Below are 22,682 nucleotides of genomic sequence, written 5' to 3'. Positions count from 1 at the left end.
TATTAAAGCAAATTTTCAAAGTCAGTCATTTACCTTTTCCACATTCTAAACACGCAACACGAAGTATTCCTTAGGGGGGAAAAAGGGTCAGTTGCGTGTCACTGTTCCTCCATTCCGACAGGTGGCAGTCTAATTCCAACCCTGCAAGCTGTTTTACAACCTGCATTTGTATTTTGCAACCTAAGAAGATTAAACGTGAGGAATGCGATGGGCCGAGGGCCATAGAGGGACTTTGCGATCTGAAATCATTACAAATGTTCCCGTCCTGGTCTGAAAGTCAAGTTGGTTGAGGTGTGAGTGTTGGAAAATGAGGCTTCTGATTGCAGTCACTCTAATTGTGCTCTTCTCATGTAAGTTGACAGTAATTTTTTACTTTAATGTGGTATAATATTTGCCATTGCTGTTTTGAGACTTGTTATTTTTTTGTGGGTAACGACAGGGCTATACAGGGCCTGGATTTTCAACATCACCATGCATGTCACCCCTTGTGAGGTATGTCAGACAAAAAGTTTGGCGTCCTTGTGAAATATTCCAGATTGACCCCAAACATTTCACTATCAGAAGCACAGATTTACAATTACAACCTAAATTCTAATATTTCTTGTTAAATTATTTTAATTTATTCCCAGCAGTCTATTCTCATCATTTTGTTGCATTTTCTGGGTCAGATTCCTTCAAATGTGTTGTGTGGGTTAGATTTTTTTTTTGTCTGATTAGAATGTTTTTATGATTATGAGAAGCCAAAATCTAAATCCTAATTACATCCTGATTAATTGCCAAGCCCTCGAAGTGTGTGTGGTTTTCTTGCAGGGAGCATCAGTGAGTGACACGGTGGTCTCCCTCCTCTTGTCTCCACTGTCTCTGTACTCCAGCCTGATGTCCACTCTGGTTAAAGTGGTCCTTGCTATCCCATCTCTGGTCTTCAGCGCTGTTCGTCACTCCGTGTTGCTGCTAGTGGCGACGCCCGTATGCGTGCTCAGCCTCTTGATGTCGATGTTACGCACCTGTGTGTGCGTGGGCCTCTACCTGTTGCACTTGGCTTTGCTGGGGGGCGTGGCCATTTGGTTGCTCACGCAGCAAACGGTTGACGTTGGTCACGAGAAGTTCAAGCACCAGACAATGTTCGGTTGTGTGAAGCAATAAAAACATCTCACTCATATTGCCTTCGTTTGCTTAATCAGCATGCAACTTGATTTATTAGCTCCATAGACTCTCTGTTTAAATTGGCTCCACAACAGGCTGGGCCTAAATGAGGGTGAAAATATGAGCTTCTTGTGGCTAAAGCAGCCAGTTGTCCACTTATGGATCTCTTTCATTCTCCCTCTCCAGCTCTCTTTCAACGTGTACCCCCAATTATGTGCGGATTGTTTCCCTGCTTCCTCATCATTAGCCTTGTCCGTCACATGGAGATGAACAGACGTGCGAAAATAAGAACAAGGGGATTTTTTTTTTTTAAGCGTGTTGATTTGTTTTTGCGCACACAAAAACGCAGGCTGAAAAATTAATAAAGTGAGTTAACGGCCAGAGAAACTACTGTTGAGACGTTCCAGACTTTCCGCTTAATTCAAAGTGGCAAAAATCAATTTTCGACTCAGTATATTTACACAGCCGCCGCACAGCACCCACATAAAAAGTAATGAGTGAACTTTGTGTCCGAAAGAGACGGGACAGAGGGGGAAATGAGGCAGGATCATAGAGATTTATGACATGTCCGTGGCCTTCTAATTAGCATAAAGACTGGACCGGCCCACTCAAGCAGAGAATTAAAAAGCCTAATGGTGCTGTCAGCCTTCCCCTCTCGCTCTCTCTGTCGACTCGACTTCATTGCGCTCGCATCCGTCTCCTCTGTGTTCCCGCGTTCGTTTATGAAGGAGGCTTGCGCTGATGCAGATTAATTGTTGGCGATAAATGGATGCCGGCTTGTTTGTAATTGTCTCTCAGATGGCCCGGAGGAGAGGGAAGAGGAGAGTCAAGAGACACAATGACTGAGCAGTATTGGGCCTCATTAAACTGTGCTGGCGCACCTCATGTTGCGGCTAACAGATACTTTATATTTGACTTTAAACTAATCTCACCTGAATCATGATGTTTGTGGTGATTCATTTGTTATGCAGGGCAATGACGTGACAATAGAAAAGCCATTTCTGGTTTTCAATCCCCCTGAAAATGCACATTTCCCCTATTTTTGCATTCTATACTTTTTTTCATGGTGTTTTATCACTTTGTTTTAGGTCTTAAATCTGTGATATCCCACATATTTGATTTAAATAGATAACATTGAATTGGTTTATCTTATTTAACCTTGTGACAGGCCTTGTGTCACTCTAATATCAGTGGGGCAAAGTGTTTCTCGATAGTAGGATCATCTGAGGTTATAACATCGCTTCATCTTCTTCATCCATGACATCTTAAACACACACACACACACACATATGCACAATGGAATACAACACTACTCACTTAAACTTTCCACTTTTGCCCCACTCCTGCTACCTGCTTTTTAACCTCTCCGCCCTTCCTCTCCAATCCCACTTTACCCCCTTGTGCTCTTCCTCCTCCCATTTTTTTCTCCTTCCGCTCCTTCACTCTAATTGGTCTCCACTAGGTTAGTTTGGACAGGCCTATTCATCATAGCACAATCCTCAGAGACAAACCCTCAGGGATGGGCGTACAGGGATGGACAGACTCAGACGGGAGGGTGAGAGGGTCTGCCGCTTGTCAACCACTTCCTCATCTTCTATCTCTCCTTTAAAAAAAAAAAATCTCACCACTTTTCTGATCACGTCATTGATGACAATTTTCACAGAGGAGGGAGGGGCTATGGAGGACCAAAACTGCCTCAATCAAAAGTAAATAAGAGTGAAAATAAGAACAAATATAAAAAAATATATATATACAATTGAACACATTAGTAAGTGCACAATACTCCCAGCTGACATTTGCTCCATGTGCTGTTGTGTGAAATGGAATGACATGGACCTAAATGTGTGTGTGGGAGGTGGGAATGGGTGGGGGAGTGATATTAGCACTAATTTTTTATCACAAGCAATGTGCACTCTATCGTGCGTGCGCGCGCGCGTGCGTGCGTGTGTGTCTGTAAAGGGCAATGAGAAGCATGTAACGACTGATTCTGTGTGGTCCAAATGTCTGCAGTGATAAGGTCAAACTCGATGTTTTTCTGCTGCCTGTGTGTTGGGGGGGGGGGGGGGGGGGGGGGTGCGTCCGTGCGCAAGAGTGAGTTTGAGCGAGCAGTTTCTTTTGAGTATTAGCCTGATCAGAGTTTTTTCGAAATCATGTTTTTTTTAACAGTTCTCTCGAGAAACAAGTTTCTCAAAAAACTCAAAAAACATTTATTTTAAATTATCTTTTCTAATTGAAAGGTCTGGAAATGTTGTTGAAAAGTTATTGTACAGCAAAAACTTGTTCTAATCACGAGGGAAATCAGAACGCTTTAAATTAATGTGTAAACAATAATGACATCATTTAATTTAATTAAAAATAATTTCACCGTTTTTGTCACGCACAATCAATTGGGTAGCGCACGAATGCTATTTCTAGACCCATAGCCGCCTGACGTCACAGGGGAGCCTACTTTGGCACAACACCGGAAAAGGGTCAACTTTGACGCGCGTCTGCAGACACCCAATGCTGCTTGTTTTCTGCCGGTTTATCTTGTAAAAAAACAACAACATGCCAAGTCAACAGTGCTGCAAAAACAGCTGCAGACGTAACGATCGTCCACATATGAAGGATGCGTTATTTATTCGTTTCCCAAAGCCAATAACTCAGAAGGATTAATGCCAAAGATGGGTCAACTTGTGCAGACGTCCAAAAGAACTGTTTAACGCCAGCGAGGTCAAGAATTTCATCGTCATATGTTGCAAACATTCATCGGGGCTGGGCCCCTTGCCTGCCAGTGCTTGCCTGGGAAGAGGTAAGCTATTTTAATTATTTTCCTTTCTTATTTGCTTAATTGGGGTTTGGCCCTACTCACCTGACGACAATGAATGACGTGAAAAAAAATCTCTGCAGCAATTGTTTGGACCTGTCTTGTCAACTGCATGTTTGTTTATTTATTTATGTATGTATTTATTTATTGCTGTGAGATGTATGACAATCTATAAGTAGGGGGTTGTCAAGTTTTGGTCTATGGTTGCAGACTGAGAAAAGTACCAACACCCAGGTCATTTGCAAGCGAAAAGAATTATAGTGGTGGACTCAACAAATACTGATCTTGAGACAGCAAACATTGTTAATCTTGTATACCTGATTTTAGCATGACCCCCCCCCAACAGTCACCAAGTATGATTACGTATAACTTGCAATAATGCTGTTGAATGTCCTTTGCGCTGCTCTTACTGATGTGCTCACCTTGGCCTTTCGGGGTCTACCCATTGATTTTATTGCAGTGATGAATAGGGACCATATACATTATTTCATGCTGTGTTCTCGCCCACTCTTCTACTTGCGTTGTCAGTTTTGCCTGCTCTTAGCGTTCTCGTATCTCCTGATGATCGCTCCTTCTTCCTAATCAGCCAAGGCCCAATTATACTTCGTTGGCCCCCACACCTCCTCTCTTAACGGGGCTCTGGAGGGCCAAAAAGTACACATGCTGATTGACGTTAATTTGCATGACTCCTTGGCCTCCATGAGTACCACTGTTGTCTGTCTTCTCATTTGAAGAAGAAGCGCGGAGGAAAAGGAGAAAGGAGGCTTGGGGGCTTGGAATGTCATATTATGTAATCTGGAGTGATTAAAGTGGGGAGATTAAAAGTTGGAAAAAAACTTTAACTCCATGAGTATGAGTTGGTAAAACATTCATAAGTTGAGGTAACAAAAGCAAAGGTTGAGGTCAAGAAAGTTGACACCATCAGTATTTAGAGTCTACAACTTCTTTGCTGTTCCATGGACTTGTTATAAACCATGACATTATCTTTGTACCGGGGTGCATTGTAGATAAGATTTAAAAAAAAAAAAAAAAAGAGTGAAAATTATGTATGTAAAACAATTTATTTTTAAATGATAAAATATACACACAAATAGCACATTATTTGCTCATGATTCTCCTTTTCCACTATTTTTATTTTATGTCTTTCTGTTTCCTGCTTCACATAGCAATTGGCACCACTCACAAAAACTCTGAATAAATAAAAACCAAAGATTTAATTAGCTGACTTAGTCATGCTGGATGTGTTACAAGGCACCTGACTGGAGTGTGTATTTTAAATCAGACTACAACTACCATAAATCCTATAAAGGTTGCATTGAGTATATTATAAGTACTCACCAAAATGATCTAATAGATTAGGATCAGGCAACTGGGTCCAGATTCAGGTTCAAATCACCCTATAGGCCCGTGCTTTCCGATGTGAAGCTTAATTGATTGGCTTTAGCTGGCAAGGACCCAAAAGAAGATCACACACACAAATGCCCACCTCATTTTTCTGTTGTGGCATCTGGGCAAGCGCCCAAAGTGCGGCCAGCCCGGCCTTTGTCTCAAGCTGGCTATGTGCTGTTTTTGGTGTGTGTGCCGTGTTGTCGCCATGTCACAGCTAGTGTCCTATTATCACCGCCACACCCCCCTCACACAGTCACACAACCCCCACCCCCACCTTCTTGTTTCCTCCACATCCACAGGAGGACAGAGGTGTGTGGATTGAGCCAAGAGCCAAGAATAGAGCCACGGGACACCTCTCCTCTTCTTTTGGATGACAGAGGAAAAAGCACACACTGAGTGCAAAACACCCTCCCTCCATGTCTGTATGTCTAGACTAAGGCCGGGAATGTGTCAAGGAATGTGACATTTACACCAAAGGCTTGTTTTTGTTGTGTTTTCCTGTTGCACCAATGCACTCACACTTCCCCTAAAATTATCACTTTTTTTATTCTGAAGGACCAATAAAATTATGGCAACTATTTACAAATAATTACTTCTTCATTTCACATTACAGGTACATAAATGGAATAAATCACCAACAACAGTCACTCAGATGGACAGATGGACAAATACACAGACTGAAAGGATGCATCAAAGCAAACTGTCAGTGGGTAGTTCACAGTGTAAACTCAATGCCAAATAAAATTAAAATGACAATAATATTACCGTTATAAATTTACAAAAATAATATAACATATCTACTATTTATTTCTAGTTTTATGAACAACAATAGGGCAGTAAAAGCAAACGGCAAAGCAAAAGGCGAGAGGTCTCTGATATATGATATCTTTGGCAAATTGGCACTGCAGTCAAATACATTCAAATATTCAGACAACACACGACACACAAAAAGAGATAAAACACCAATTCTTGTTTTGCAACTACTAAAAAAGTGAATAGAAAACATACACATTTTCTTAAAGAAGCTCATCTTTTACGTCCTTTTTTTTTAATCCTCCCCCTTCTTTGATATTTGAAGGCTTTTACTCTCTTGGAAAGTCTTCTGAAACATTTTTATTTGATTTTATTTTTTTACAAGAGTTTCAAACAGGCATCACAGGCTTTGGCGAACGTTACAGATATGTTATCGTTTGAGAATGATGTAAAACTACTTTGCCTTGTTTTTGTTACTGATGTATCTTAGTGATGGGCATTTGAGTATGTTTCCATTATCGTCAGTTTCTTCGATACGATGACTGAACTGGCAATGAATTCCACTTGATTGACAGAATTTGAATCAACTATTATGCCTCTTCCCAATATAAACATCTCTCTAACACCCCAGATAGGAAGCCATGAAGTGAAATAAAGTCCATATTGTTATACGAAAGGCCACAGTAAGGTGAAAAATCATCCTCTATTTTTTAACACTCATTTTATGTGGGCTCTGTCTTGTTTATGAATAAAATTAAGACGTACACAACATGGCTACACTTCACGATGAGATCTGTCCAAAGCGCGGTTCATATCAGCAAGCAACAAACAGATTGTGCCACTAATTGCTGTCAAAATGTGATGCCGAAATCCCCTCAGGTTTTATATGAAGGCGGCGGCCATCTTCATGAATTCATGTTGAGGAAAAAGCCAATAAAGAAAAAGCTCATTTGCCTAGACTGTAATACAGGAAAAAAAACCATCACCTCTTAATAGTGAGAGGGGAGATCATGAGACGCAACTTTTGCCATTGAAATGACCTCGCTTTGGCGCAAAAAGCCTTACTTTTATTCCTTTTATGAATTTTTGACAGGGCAGCGAACATCACGAGTGAACTGACTATTCAGTCAGTGAGAGAAAAGTAGGAATAAGGATTAATAGGTGGTCCGGAGAAAAGAGGGAGAAGGTCACGAGTCTGAAATACAACAGAACAGTTTAATATTCCTAATCCTGGATGTGTGGTGGCGCTACAGGAGGGGTGAGGAGATATGATGAGATTAGAGTTGGGGCAAGAGAAGGCGGATGAGCTTCTGATGGCGCAGCAGCTTTGGTCTCCCCAGGGGGAACACTGGGGCAGGGGGGGGGGGTTCCATCCCACCCAGCAAAGGACAAAAGGAACGGGTGTGTTCTTAAATCTAAGTACCACTGGTACCACCCACAAAGACAGCCCAGCACCCCCTCATCCCTGCTCAATGTCATGGCTGCCATTGGTGTGGGCCAATGAGGGGCCGCTTTCAGCCAGTGTGAGCCAATTAGGTCATAGCAATGGCAAGGTGTGCAGTGTGGCTATGCTTTTGTTGACAAATAATCCTGTTAACGCGGACTCAGTTGGGGCCTCCTCAGTGCTGAGGCGTCTACGAGTGAGGACACGAGGCACCTCTGGCTTCACCTCCACAAGGAGAACGGCCTTCGATCGATATGGTTGAAGTGTGTCTGTGCGTGTGTTCGTGATGTTCAAAAGATGTTCGGCTTGGATTAAATGAGCAGATATGTGTTATTTACTTGGTCCTTGAATGTATTGCAAATCATGGTCACAGCAAGAACATCTCAGTCATCTCCTATATTTTTTTTTTTGTAAAAATGAATCGTTCAAAATTTGTAAAATGTGTAAATAATGTATTCATAAATAGTTTGATTATGGTTTATATTTAATGAGATGACATCCAGTGGCGGAGCTAGAGTGAATGTTGCGGTGTTACTGCCTCCCCCCGAAATATGCCCACCCCCCAGCTACCAGGCTAGATAACTGACTTGTATTTTCCAATTTTCTGGGAATTTTTTTCAACTTTTCCACGTGCCTGGTAGGGAACATATAAATGTTTATTGGCGTTTTCTGAAAATGTGTTTGTTAAAAAAGAAAAAAAAATCTTTATTTTGCGGACCCCCTGACATATACCCTTGACTTTTCCATGACCCCCCCAAGGAAAAATAAACTTTACTGCTAAGAACTGACTGAAATGTCCTCTTTGTGGCTGATGTAGGACTAGGAAACACGGTTAAACTCTTGTGTCCATCCTATTGTAGTTTCCAACTGTCTTGGCTAGTTTCGAATTTTTGTTCAGGATGCTTGTTTTTCATGACATGCAGTCATGTTGAAGGGGGTGTTAAAGGCACTGTCCTCCTTTTCAGCTGGTGTGGTTCAGGTTTAATAATGCCTCAGAAAGATCTAGAAAAAAAAGACAGAACTGAGAAAAGGCTTCTGCTTGTGGCGTGTGCGCTGGCAGCACAATAAGAGAGCTGACAGGAGATTTTTTTCTTTGGAGTTGTGCACACACAACTTTCAAGGTCTACAAATACAAAAGAATACGCTCAATTCTTATTTCAAATCTGAGGATTAACAAAGACTGAAAAGCTAACACTGTTTATACATTTTATTTGGTGCATCCAATTTATCACAGTAGCAGTGAATTGCTACAATGAAACAACCTAAGACCAAAAACCTCTTTGTAATTTAAACCCCTAGGAATTTATGATTCATCATGACTAAATTTAAAATGTGAATAATTGATATTTTGATGTGTCTCTTCTCTTTCAGCCATTGTGGTATATATTTTGTAGGATGTAAGACAGAAAGAACGTACACATTATTGAAAATTTTGCCCACGACCACAGACCAGCGTCTTTGCCCATTGACTTCAGATCCATGTTGACAGGCCAATAAATCTTTTCCCGTGTCTACCCTGGGTAGTGATAAGGCCTCAACCCTGGTGTCATAAATTGTCACAGCGCAGAACTAACACAGGAGACGAAATTTGCAAAATAACAATAATAATAAAAACAAAATATTTCTTGTGATCTTTTTACCCCCTCAAATGGAATATTTTTACAAAACAATTTTGGGATGTCAAACATCTGAAGGTGAAGCAATTAAAAGGCCAAGGATAACAAGCAAGAAGTCCTACATTTAATAAGAAAGTCCGAAAACAAAAATGGCGCCTTTAACAGAGTCTCTTTGTGCTTTTGTAGTTAGTCAGCCGATCCACTGGGGGGGCCATCTTTGGGGAATTTAAAAGACAAAGAGAGAGAGTGAGAGAGAGAGAGAAAGAGGGAGAGAGAGGGGAGAAATAGGGTTGTCACCACTTCCTGATTTTCTGACTCTTTATGAACTTCCTGATTTCCCGAGTCTGAGAATAAGCAGGAAGTGTTTAAAATGGCTATGGACTAACTTTTTTTTTTTTTATTTAAACAATAAAACCTCAGTCGGAACACATTTATAAACAAACAACCGTTCTCATTTTTTTTTTCTTTTTCAAGATTTTACTGCATCATCATCACTATTCTAGCACAACACATTATAAATGGTTACAGGCATTCACTCTCATTGCAGAGTGCGGCGCAGAAAAGCCTCTCAATATATTACTCTTTCTCCACCATTATAAATAGCTCTTGATGACTACTAAATCTTGGGTAGGTTGGATAGCACCTTCCTGGATGGTAACACTCCCTGTTTATGTTTGGTTGGGCCTCATTTCAACATTGTCTGTATTCATTTCACACTTGAGGTCTGTGCTTTGTCAGAAAGGCTCACCCTTGTCATTTATTTTGTTATTTTATTGTCATCTAGGGGTGGGGAACCCATCTCAGGCCAATTCGGTTTTCATCAGGGCATTCTGCTTAAAAATAGCAGAATGCATGAAATATGAATGAATGAAATAATTGAACATATTTGTGTTGTTTTTTTATGATCTATGGGAATGCGGTGAATGAAGGGACAGCTGCTTCACAGTTCTGAGGTTCGGTGTTTGAATCTCATCTTCCTGAGTGGAGTTTAATTTCCTCCCTGTGTTTGTGTGAGTTTTCGCCAAATTTGCATTTTAGGTTTGAAGACTCTAAATTGTTCTTAGGTGTGCATATGAGTGTGAATATTTGTCCATGTCCGACCTGATCTGTCAACCACATGATTTTTCTTGTCTACTTCATGTTTGTAGCTAAATTGATCTTTTGATTTGGGCAGAAAATCTGTGCTGAAATTAGTTTTCCTCAATTGTTATACTGTAGGCATGACCAACTTTATCATTATCATTTAAATCAAATCTCTTCTTGACATAAATTGAACAATAGCAATATTTGGTTTTCACAATTTTTCTGAGTTCTGATTTCAATCTGTTATCTAAAAAAAAGTATACAATGACCACGAAACGCAGGTAAAGTTACCAAGAAATATATCGAATTATACAAACTTGGCAATGTAGCCCGCAAGAAAAATAAATTTGACACCTTCCAGGTGCACCCCAACTCTCGCCCTAAGTCAGCAGGGATAGGTTGTGACTTTAATATGGATCTAGAAAATGGACGGGTGGATAAATTCTGAACAATTGCAGATAATTTGGGAGCATTTTATTTAGCTGGTGGTCCAAATCGAATGCTGTCGGTTCAGGCTGTAGGTTCCCCACCCGTGTTGTAATCCAAGAGGCTGGCATTAAAAGGGTTTGGTCATATAAAGTTCTGCAAGTTGGATTGTCTTTACTTCAGCGTAACATGGCATAGAACTTTGAATTGATTGACCGCTGGTTTTTAACAAAAAAAAGCGTGGTCTGATTTTGCTCTAGCCAGGCCACGCTGTATCATCAGAAAAACAAGAATCCTAACCATCACACAGTCACAAAGCAATTAGCCCACAAGATCACGTTCAACCACGGCTTGCGGCGGATATGTCTCTTGGATTCGGAAGTGGTTGAAAGCAAACACAGCCACGTTTTATGTTGTGGAAGGGTCCTCAGAGTTGCAAAAAAATGTACGTACTTGAAATGCACGGATGGAGCCTACCTGTCGCACTGCGTGTCCTCACAGTAACCTTTTTACAGGCTGGCAGTGCGTAGGTGGGTTTCAGTGGCAGTCCAAAAAAGATTCACAATTGTCAAAATGTGAGTGGTCCGTGCACGGGGGTGGGGGCAGGCTTGTTGAACTGAGCAGTGCTGGTGCTATCCTTTCGCCTCCCTCCTTCCCTTGCCGCCACCTCTTCTCAACGGCTGCAGTCAGTGGCGGTCGTACGCTGTGGCTGTGGCCGTGGCAGCGGGTCCCGCCCCACGTGATGTCGCACTGTAGTAGTACGGCGACCCTGAGGGGAAACGCACGTGGTCAAACACGCTTGCTTTGTCTCCAAGAAAAACTATATTGAAAACTCCTGAACTGTTATAAGCTTAACTCGCACACGAACCAATCACACAAGTGACAGTCAAAGCTGACAACTCTACTACTGCTTCTGATCCCTTGAGTCCATTCACTCCATAGGGAAGAGGTCAATTCGATAGTGGAACCTGGCAGATGCTCTTGAACTCTCTATCTGAGATGCCACACGTACACACAGACACACACACCTATGTCACATCCATCAATCTCGCTGGCTGTGTGCTGTCAGGTTATGTCCACAGTCCAGGTAATCTCAGGAGGCTCTTTGGGGAAGTGAAGCATTAAGCCGGTCTGACAAACTATTTAGTCTCACTCATGACTTCAGGCTCCCTCGCTCACCATTTATTTCTAACTCCACTTTCTTTCATTTGTCACCTTGACTCTCACCCTGTGCCTCATTATAGGAGCCTATTCCTTTTCCTTGTCATCCACGCTAAGCCCCTCAGTGTCTCTCAAAGTGTCTAAAGTGTCTTGTACTTTTTTTTTTTTCTTTAAAAAAAAAAAAAAGTAAGTTCTACACCTACCTTGCATCTGTCCCGCCTGGCTGGTAAAGAGACTGGAGGAACAACCGATTTCAGTACCCAAGATGGAGCCGTAATCTTGCTGAAACACTGGGGGGGGGGGGGGGGGGGGGGGGGGGGGGGGGAAGGGAGAGAGAGGGAGAGGGGGAGTTAATGAAGCAGTGAGTAAGCAGAGCTTGACCCCTGTCTTGATTGTTGCACATTTAAATGAAACCAACAAAATGGCTCTCTGCAATCAACTGGACAATGACTGTCTCAATCACTTGTGGTCTGTGGACTGTTGTTGGTGTTAAAAATTGTTTGAACTGGCAGAATCATGTTCTGAAAGGTAGAATTGCACTAAAAGTGTGTGTTTGTAAAGAAATGTTGGCAACAATCTGGATTCTTATCCTCAATGTTGTGACCATAAGAGCTCAAACACAATCTTTTCCAGGTGACACTCATGTTGTTAGATGACAAGAATGTAAAATATTTTTTTCCCCGTACATATAATTTTATGGCGAAACCTACCTAATAAACTGGGGTTAGGAAATCTCCAGGATTCATTGTATGTGGAATACTGTGGATGGGAATAGGGGCTTCCAGAGAAATCTCCTCCTGAATAGGGAAAGCAAAAGAGGAAGCAGCAATTAAACAAATTCTCCAATAGATTCAAATATGCATGCTTGCAATAATCAGTTGTAGTTAGTTTTATAAATGTTTTTTAACTGTAAAAATCCCTCATTTCTATTAATTTAAGTTATAAAAATGCTTTATCAATTCCAGTTTGTCTATTAACCGAGTCTGTTAAGTAAAGTCTGTTAAGGATTTCAAACTTTGACTTAAAAGTGTATGACGATGACAAAAAATGAAAGGGAATGGCGGAATTTAGCCGTGCAGGACTTAAGAGGCAACATGGAAGTTTTCCTTGCCGTTCGTTTTGCAGTGTAGCTGCGAGTGAGTGCAAGCCGTGCAGCGGATGATAGCGTAGCTTTTCTCCCTCATTTACTACCTACTGTCTGGGGTTTACTCATTCTCTTGTCTCCGCTTCTGTATTTTTCTCCCTCCTCCCCCACTCCCGACCTGCCTGCATGGCTACAGTTGGTCCGTCACCCTTCACATCAAAACAACATTCTTCCTCATTTCTTCTCCTCCTTTTCTCTCTTTCCTCACCCCGTTGCTGACTTGCTCATTCTTTTTCACTCTTCCTTTTCTCTCTCCTGAACCCTCAACTCCTCCCGGGGGATCCCTCTCCCATTGCTGACAGTCACAGACCCTGATGCACCCCCCCTTCCCCCCCCTCCAACACACACCCGACACCACCTCCATCCCTCCTCTCCCTCTCGCTCTGTCGGTTCTGCCTCAGTGCTCTCCAACACCCCCTCTGAGTGTCAGCCCCCTGCTGCACCGAGAGAGAGAGTTAGGGAGAGAAGAACAGAAGAGTTGCTTACTTAATGAAGGTATAATATTAAACAGGATGGACAAAAAGAGGAGGGTAATTTTGCCGCTATAAAAAAAAAAAAACAGAGGCAGAGGAGCAAAGTTTTCAGGATCTCCAATTCCGCTCGGAATGTTTGTGTAAGTCGACTTTGTCAGAAAGTTAGCCACTCGACGTTACCCACGAGTACAAGTGTTTGTGTGTGTGTGTTTGTCTGCAACTGTCAGGTGGGGTCGGGATGCGGTCTCCATGGCATCCTCCCCTTGTCATCACCGTGGTGACGGCAACATGTCAGGTTGTTTAGGAGACAAGTGTGTGGGAGTGAGGGGAGGGGAGGTAAGAAGGAGAGCTGAGGCTCGCGGGTCTCCCTGGTGTAGCGCGGTGTCAAGGTCGCACACGCACTCTGTCAAAAACAAACGCGCGCACACACAAACGGCGCACAAGTGAAGACGCTCCCAAATATGCTGTCAAACCTGAGGACAGGATGGGGTGAGCACGTGGGGACAGGGCGACAGGGTTAGCCATCTTGAGACGTGCTGTTCTAACACGTCCACTGAGACTCTGTGTGTGTGCGTGTGTGTCTCACAAACTAAACGATTGTGCCTACACCAAAACAAACACTTGTAAACAACATTATTTTAGCATTTTGGTTTCATGCACTTGTTCCTCCTTTTCTTCCTTTGTCAACCCCGTTTTACCCCCAGTGAAAATTTGTGAGGCTGCAGGAAGGAGCAGCGAAAGCAAGCATAGCGGCCCAGGATTGAAACACAAAAGCGGCCAAGAAGGCAGAGTGGAAGGGAATGAATGAATTAGTCGTGGGTCACTGGTGATTCTCATTAAAAACAAATTACTAATGTTGAGGAGGGACAGCTGTGCTACTGTGGCTGCTTTCTAATGATACACACACACATAGACACACACACACACACACACACGCATGCACGGGCCACCCCACTGGGAGCACTGTCAGCCGTAGCATTGGCAGACAAAACAAGAGGAAACGGCAACGCTAGATGAATAGCCCGAAACACCCACATCCGCACATATCCGCCGAGATCCATCCTCTGAGATGTTTGCCATGAGATGTAGTGTAAAGTCACGAGTTGCAAATACCTGGTACCATGCCAGTGAGCGAGGGGGTGGAGTAGCTGCCCTGTCCCGTGGGGGGAACGTGAGGAGGGTAGCCTGGCAGGGTGGTGCTGGCAAGGTCTCGACCTGCAGTGAAGAACACAGAGATGTCCATCAATACTCGACTGATACCATCAACAGTGTCGGTATAATAATAGTATCGGTACTTGGTATCGGTGTGTAATCAAATCTAAGTGACTCATAACTGTCTTTCAATGAATTATCCATCCATTTACAAATTGATTAGCAAACACATTCCTTTTCATAAGCGTTCCAGCGCCAACTAATGGTAAAGTAAAAAAATAATCAATTTGCCTCCCTATTTGAAATGCCGATTGTCTTTTAATTGTTCATTTTATTGACTCAGTCTTTCTGTGTCTGGCTACCACTAACTTAGTATCCTGAGGTATGTCTGTAGCTTCTTATTGCCCCCCCCCCACCCCTCCCACCATTTTCTGCCTGCATACAAACTCACCCCATTCTTTCCATTAAGAGTCAGAGCCCCCACCCCCTTCGACTGTCAGTAGCTGGATAGAAAATATAACCGCAATAGACTACATGACATTGTGTCAGCCCGAATCATTTCTCTCTGTTTGCATCATGGTACGAGTGTATGTATGTATGTGTATGTGAGAGCAAGCCCCCCATTCATCATCATCATCATCATACACAAACGTACCTACGCATGCATCAACAGCCTCCCGCACATGCATTTATCATCATCATAAACAGATCACATGCTAACTCCATCAATCCCATTCACTTCCCCTACACTTAACCACAACTAGTTGGGAAGAAGAGGAATGGGAGAGGTGTGACAAGAAGATGAGAAGGTGTTGGCAAAAGGGAAAACCAGTTACAGTGAGCAATATCAAATTAGAGGAGTGATAATATTTTTAAATAATAGAAATATTTGTTTCATATAAATCCATTACATCTCAACGTTAAGATACAAATGTCACAAGTTTAAGACAAGATAATAAAAAATGTAATCCATTTTTCATACCCATTAGTTTGTTGTTTATCCAAAGACTAATGGAAATCATTTTTAAATGAATACAGTTGTTTGTAATTTCGCACTTCATAATGCGTGACTGTTATTAACAAAGTCCAAGCGTAATCAGAAGATGGAAATCATCCTGGCAGTTTTAGAATTGGGTTTTAACAAAAAACAGAACAATTTGTGTTAAGATAAACCTTTGTAATTGAGTTGAGAAGTAATAAAATAAATGAAATCAGGACCAAATGTAAATTTTTTTTCATTTGCTTTCCTATGCGATCTATAAAAGACTGCAAATTTTTCCTCTCCCCTGATCCCCTTCCTACTCGTCTCCTCTGTCCTTCTCCACCTCATCTTTGCCGTCTTTGTGTAGTAAAGTTTTTCTCAGTGTTTGACGCGACAGCGAGGCATTAGCGCAGGCGGGCTGCTCATCCGCTCAGGGTCAGCGCACAGGGCAAGAGAAGGGGGGCCTAAGGAGAGAGGTTGAAAGAAAGCAGAGATGGACTCTCTACAGTCCGACTTAGAGGGGGCAGACAGGGCCACATCCTCGGAGGTGTGCGTCTGCATGTTTGTGTACGAGCGCATATGTGCCAGAGCTGCTTGATGTATCTGTTGTCCGCAGCTTTGCCGTAGAGGTCAGCACAACGTGAACAAGACTCCTCTGAGTTCATAAAACTGCATTCCCTACACTATCATATTGACAAAGATAATTTGTACTTGTTAGAGTAGTAAAAACAGAAGCAAAATGGCTGTATGAACGATGTTGTGGAACTTTGTGGTAAAAAAAGCAGAACGCCCCTAGCTTCATATTCAGTCTATGTTCCATCCATCCATCCATCCATCCATCCATCCATCCATCCATCCATCCATCCATCCATCCATCCATCCATCCATCCATCCATCCATCCATCCATCCATCCATCCATCCATCCATCCATCCATCCATCCATCCATCCATCCATCCATCCATCCATCCATCCATCCATCCATCCATCCATCCATCCATCCATCCATCCATCCATCCATCCATCCATCCATCCATTTTCTATAGCACTTATCCTGTTTAGGTCACAGTTTTGCTATAACCTATCTCAGCTAACTTCAGGCAAAATGCAGATAATAAACCCATGACCCATAATAAGACAAAATGCAGAGATATACCCATGGCCCATATAGAGACGGACAGTCATCAATGCCTGCACTGAAGTCACTACATCATAAACTCCACTTGAGATTTGAGAAGACATTCAAGAGAAACAAAACCAAATAAGCTATGCAGAATAGCAAGACCACTGCACCAAATGCGCAGGCATCACAGACCCTAGAGGGCGCTCTATTCTGAGGGAAAAGACAGTCAATGTAATGCATAATATTCCAAGCGTGTATGCGTGCGTGTGTGTGCGTGTGTGAATATGAATGTGTGCATGCATAAGCAGAAATGGAAATGTCTTTTTCCTATCGCTGTCTCTGCTCCACCAGGTAGTATTCCTCTGTGGTTTCGGACGGCCAAAAAGAGGCAATTCCCAGATATCCCAAATTCCCAGCTCTATGATTCCCCTCATTACCGATGGGAGCACTGAAGCCTTGTCCGAGTGCTCCCCGGCCTACTCTTAATTAACAACTGCCTTTCCCTGTGTCCCTAAATGGAGATACGCTTTTATACCGCTTTGCTATCCGTCCATCTTCCTTGCCATCCTTTCCTTCAGGCATGTCTCTCTGGAGATGGAAGGCACTGAGCTCTTTATAGACATTAAAACACTTTGAAAGTGTGGAGCCCACGGCGCAGCTCGAGTAGACTTTATAAGGATTAGGCTCCAGTATTTGGCACGTGAATGACTTTATTTCTTCATCTAATACGTGGATTAAACGTGTGCACTGGGGGTTTAAGCGTGATTGAAAAACATTGCGGGTAAAGGTTTTTGTGCATATATACAGATTTAATAGTGTTTGCACAACTAAATTGTCCTCCTGTCACACTAACATATTGAACACACACACACATGCGTAGTACATAGCGTATATGGGAGGGTACTATCTCTTAAATGGATTGAAGAGACAGGGGCCATACATTAGAATCACGTTAGAGCCACATTTACATGACATCAGTTGTGTTAGCTCGTCAATAGCAACAATCTGCATGGTCCCATCCCTTACCGTAAACCAATGAATAATTAAATACAAAAGTTGCATCCAGTTTTCCCCGACAATACTACATTCATGCAAATATCTTGCCAACGGTACTAAGAAAAATGCTGTATTTTAATGGAAATATTTTTTGGCCCAACGTGAAAATATAACGTACACTGCAATGCAGATACACATAAAATGTTTACATGTAGCATATAATTCTCAAATGTTCCGATGTTTCCCTTACCTGGAACTAGTGAATAGGACTGTGGGCCGGCCACGCTGCCTCCTAATTCCGCCCCGGTGCCGGGATTGGCCAAACTGTTCTTCATCTCGTCCAGTCCACTGGCTAGCGAGGCCATGGAGGAGTAATCCGATGTCTGGCGAGAAACAGAAAGTGGAAGAGGAAGATTAAAAACATCATGACGTTATCTGCTAACCAGACATGTAGAGCGCATTTTGATCCTGCTGCATGTCACCGCTTCTTCTAGACTCGGGTTTATGTTCAAGCACGCACACACACAGCAGAGAGTGTATTGATCTGTTTACAAAGACGAGGATTTAGTCTACAACCAAGTCCAACAGTTTATAACCACAAGATCAACTTGATGTTTTTCTTCATCCATCTCTACTGCGCACACACATTTCTCACATATAAACAATACATGAGTACACAAAGCTTTTTCTCTCCCAAGACAACAAAAATAAGAATTGTGATCGTTATAACACACATCCACTCATCTAATGCCCGATATATAAACACACACAACCTATAGAAAATAAACAGTTGACATTATTGTTGCATTTGCACACCCACTTTGACCATTTATATTTTACCATTGGGTGCTTAGCTTGCCAACAATTTGCCATATTTCAAAATAAAGGTACACCTACAGCTCAATTGTCAAAAACAGCGATTGATCGTCCAGTTTATACACGCCAATCGATGATCATAATCAACTGTTTATGAAGTCATAGCTGCCACTGACAGCCTGCTCCCTCATCTGCCAAAAATGCAGACACGTTGATAGATTATGGTTGTGTTCCCCTAAACCTGACCTACGTTTGACCCCACAGAATCAATTCATCCTCAGCTACTGATAATAGGTATGGACACCAATGTCAGCATGGTCAGTCATGCACCGCAAATGAGGAAAAATAGCCAATAAACACACTATGCAGTGTACATATAATGTATTAGCAAGTTTCTCAAAGTCAAACGTTTCATTTTGAAATTAGATGAGGATTTGATGTCAGAACTGGTTTAAAAGTTCCAGATAAAAATAGAATGCTTACTCTTGAAAAGTTGTTAGTGTATTGTTTATTAATAATTGGATTAATCATTTTTAAGTAGCATTAGCGTATGTAATTTATGAATGTGCATATGAATATGTCTGTGAGAGAGTATGAAGAAATTTTGTAAATAACCCGCTGGGGTCTTAGTGGAGAAGTAAATGCGTGTCTTTGTGTTTTCAGATTGTAGACACTAACGACAGTGATCAGAATTTCCTTTTCGGGGATGAGGTGAACGCTTTGCAGTGACCCTTTTAATACCTCTGAATTTGTTTGAGCGTGCGAAAAGAAGTGTAAGTGTGAGCGTGTGTTTGTGCTCACTGACCTCTTAAACACCTCTGTGCTCGTCAGCACACAACACAACCACTGGACTGTGACCTGCCAAATAAGAGCTTACCCCGCACACACACACAGACACACACACACTTGCCTGGCCATTCTTTCTCTCTTAAGACTTGACGCACATTTTAAGCTTCCTCTCTTAATGACTCCCACGTCCCCTCCCTGCTGCATTCATACATCACACCTGTATTATTTTTTTTTTTCCTCAATCCTGCAACTACCCCGGCCGTCCCCCTCCCCTGTTCATTTCTTGGCTGCCGTCAGTCTTATTATAATAATGTCTAATGAGTCCATGTATCCATGTAGATTGTGGGGTGGAGGCAGCAGTGGAGAAGAAGGGGACTGCTGTGGTAATTGGCCATGATGAAGTTTGGCCAGTGGGGTGACAGGCCCGCTAAGGAAGATGGATCATTCTCATTCGCCCCCGTAAATGTTGTCAATTCTGCCGCTCACACGGCACCATCAGCCCTCATCAAAGAGGAGGGACGCAGCTGTGGGGGCCACGCAGGGATTTGGGGGTTGATGGTACGAGGGGGGAGTTGTACGGGGCAGGATAGTGGGCTGAAAGAAATGGAGGCATGCTGTAGGCATGAGACGAAAGTTTGAGACAATTGACTGGCAATGCATTTCAGCACCATGGAGAGAGGTTGCCTTTGTCAGCAGTCATGGAATGTACTTGCTAACCAAATGCTGTATATCCTGGAAAGTATCAGAAATCATCATTCAGTTTTGTCTTTAAGATTCATGAATTCAGTGGGATCTAAAGGAAAATGTAAAAAACAAAAAAAGTCATGTGAAGAAAAGTAAATGAAGTCCTCCCTTAGCCCTAATCCCGATTACACGCTCATGTATAAATCATATACACTTGGTATGCGAACTAATATCACAATCATAAATATCTGACAATGTCAACCTAATCCAAGTATTTCCAAGCAGAATGTTTGATACAATTTTTGCTACGGATCTCATTAGATTAAATATGGTGTACCTAATGTTGAGTCGGGGAGAAAAGAACATTTTTATAAATGGTCCCCTGGTCAAAACAAAAATGTCAATAAGATATATAAATATTTCAAAAATGAATAAAAGATGGGTGACGGTCTAATGACTGAAAATTCATCACATCACTGTGACATGTTTGCTTATTTGCCATTTGCTCTCATCAGCTATTGCTTTCTGCAGCTAGTGAGGTAATGCTTTGGATCTCACATCAATAAGTGATGAGCCTTAACCGACCCGCCGCCACACACTCGCACGCAAGCACCTTGCCATGTTGCAGGAGGACATTTGCATAATGGCATTTCCCCTTTTCCCCATTCGCCAAATTGCACCCCATTTTTCCATCTCTGTCTTTGTCGCCCTCACTCTCCACATTCTTGTGTTCTCCTGATGGGAAAAGGCTTGATTGTAAACAAATACAATTCACACAGATGGCCCGAGAAAGGGAGCGGGAGGAAGGAAATCATCAAAACGAGAGCAATGGGGCTGCATGGGAACATGCATTTCACCTCCACTCAGCATTTTTTTTTAACACTTCCATGTTCGATATAAAAATATATAATTTTTTTCATCTTTACATTCTTGAAGACTGAATTGTGCTTTCCAAATTGAAAACAAGGCAGAATAGTTGGAAACCGGACAGGCATTGGGACCTGGTGCGGTATAGATGGGTGGGAGCTGCCATCATCTGAGCTGATTTATCACCTGACTAATGGGAAGTGATTGAAGGGAAATTCAAATGAACTCTGTCTGACAAGCACACGTGCAGACACACCCTCCACCATGCGCCTGCAAATTAATTGTGCCGGCTTAATAGACTATGGTGAGAGGGACAAAAAAAGATAAAGAAAAGGATGGATGAGTGTGTTTTGATGACAGAGGAAAAAATATCAGCTTCTGAGGGAGGTGAGCAAATGATTACTACTCAAATGAGATACTGTTAAAAAAAAAAGATACGCTAATTATTTAAAAGGAGAAAGTATAGGACAGTACATCCTGCATGACTGTTCTTAAAAATAAGTGTCTTGATAAAGGAAGTTCATTTAGAATTAATAATAAGTTACAATTAAAGGTAATTTAGGGTCGAAAGAATTAGATTTTAGATTTATTGAGGTTGGTGACCCCTGCTATAGTCTTTAGCGTTGCCTAGAAATTAGACTCGTAAACTGTATTTATTCACAAACTTCTCCTCACCTACATGCAAATTTCAAAATCACAGTAAAATCCCCAACTAACTTTAAAATGAAACACAACTAAACCCTATTTCAATGGCCTCTCTAACTATGCACACATTTAAATTGATTCCCACAAAGATAGAAAGGCAAGAACCTGCACACACACACACACACACACACACACACATACATACATACAAAGATCGCCGGCAAAAAAGAGGTTGAGCTGTGGCTGTCAGTGTTAAGCGTATGACTGTCAATCATTCCCTCTGGGAAATTCAGGCTGGGGAAAAAAATGAGGGGGGGGGGTTCGTTGACTTGACCAGATGATAGAGGGGAGCGGACGGAGAGGGACAGATCGGAATGTAGACTTCAATGTGTGTGTGTGCGTTCACTTGCACCTCTTTGTAATCACAATGCGGCTGCTAAAGCCAGTCTGACCCCAGGGCGACCCGGCGTTTAACAGACCTGTCTGCCATTGGACCTCAGCGGCTTGACTTGGCTCAGAGAGGACATTGACCTATGAATCACGGGTATTATACTCTTGACTCAAAGTCTATAGAGCTACTTCAGCCAATCCCTGTCGACCTCTCGCCCTGCGACACTCCACTCTCCATGTTGGTCAAAACAAAATGAATGGGTTAAAAAAGCCAACTCTGCCCTTAAGGTCTAAGGCTGTAGCCTATCTTGTGTTTCAACATGCCGTGGACTCGACCAGTGTGTTTGTTCTCTTGCCCTTGACACTGATCAAGTCAATAAAAGTGAAAGAGGCATGTATTTAAAGGTGGGACAAAAATAATTGTCATTTTGCGACTTTGGCAAATTTATTTCCTTAATATCAACCTGCGCAGTGCGCTTTAGAAGCATCTGACGGAATACAAATGCAAGGTTCTTGTTTGTTTTGTTATTACATCTGTCCATTCCACTCACATTTACATTACTGCACGGCTGGCAAAGGGCGTGAGGTCAATATAAATGCAACAACAGGATGCGGACACACCTTGACGCAGTGTCTTTTTGTTTGTGCTCCATGCTGAATATTCCCAAGATGCATTAAAACGAAGGAAGCTTGCTCATGATAAAAAGCAGCACTAAATAAAACTAATTAACTTCACTTTAGGCTTGATGAGAGTAGCTAGTTGGTAGCAATTATTTTGTTTGAAATTACATGGTGAGGTCT

General features: G+C 42.2%; 2 protein-coding genes across 4 annotated transcripts in view; one reads left to right on the top strand and one right to left on the bottom strand.

Annotated features, from left to right (window-relative positions):
• The first annotated feature begins 102 nt into the window (after positions 1-102).
• Positions 103-1,159, top strand: LOC148399380 (uncharacterized). The gene is made up of 3 exons (XM_088373857.1): positions 103-350; positions 440-492; positions 811-1,159. The coding sequence occupies exons 1-3, from the start codon at positions 308-310 to the stop codon at positions 1,141-1,143; spliced, it is 429 nt and encodes a 142-aa protein (XP_088229983.1). The 5' UTR covers positions 103-307; the 3' UTR covers positions 1,144-1,159.
• Positions 1,160-5,865: 4,706 nt separating this feature from the next.
• pax5 (paired box 5) overlaps positions 5,866-22,682 on the bottom strand; it is a 39,599-nt gene continuing 22,782 nt past the window's right edge. For all 3 annotated transcript variants that reach the window (XM_088373846.1, XM_088373847.1, XM_088373848.1), the window contains exons 7-11: positions 17,941-18,073; positions 14,552-14,653; positions 12,532-12,618; positions 12,025-12,111; positions 5,866-11,429 (exon numbers count right to left, since the gene is read on the bottom strand). In XM_088373846.1, coding sequence (XP_088229972.1) covers positions 11,347-11,429; positions 12,025-12,111; positions 12,532-12,618; positions 14,552-14,653; positions 17,941-18,073 — 492 coding nt within the window. In that variant the 3' untranslated portion in view covers positions 5,866-11,346. The remainder of the gene's footprint in view (positions 11,430-12,024; positions 12,112-12,531; positions 12,619-14,551; positions 14,654-17,940; positions 18,074-22,682) is intronic.

Source organism: Syngnathus floridae, chromosome 4 (assembly GCF_059516105.1).
Source record: "Syngnathus floridae isolate MCC-2025c chromosome 4, RoL_Sflo_1.0, whole genome shotgun sequence".
NCBI classification, from domain to species: Eukaryota; Metazoa; Chordata; class Actinopteri; order Syngnathiformes; family Syngnathidae; genus Syngnathus; species Syngnathus floridae.
Note: the sequence above shows the minus strand (reverse complement) of the source record. Positions and strands in the feature narration are given on the sequence as shown.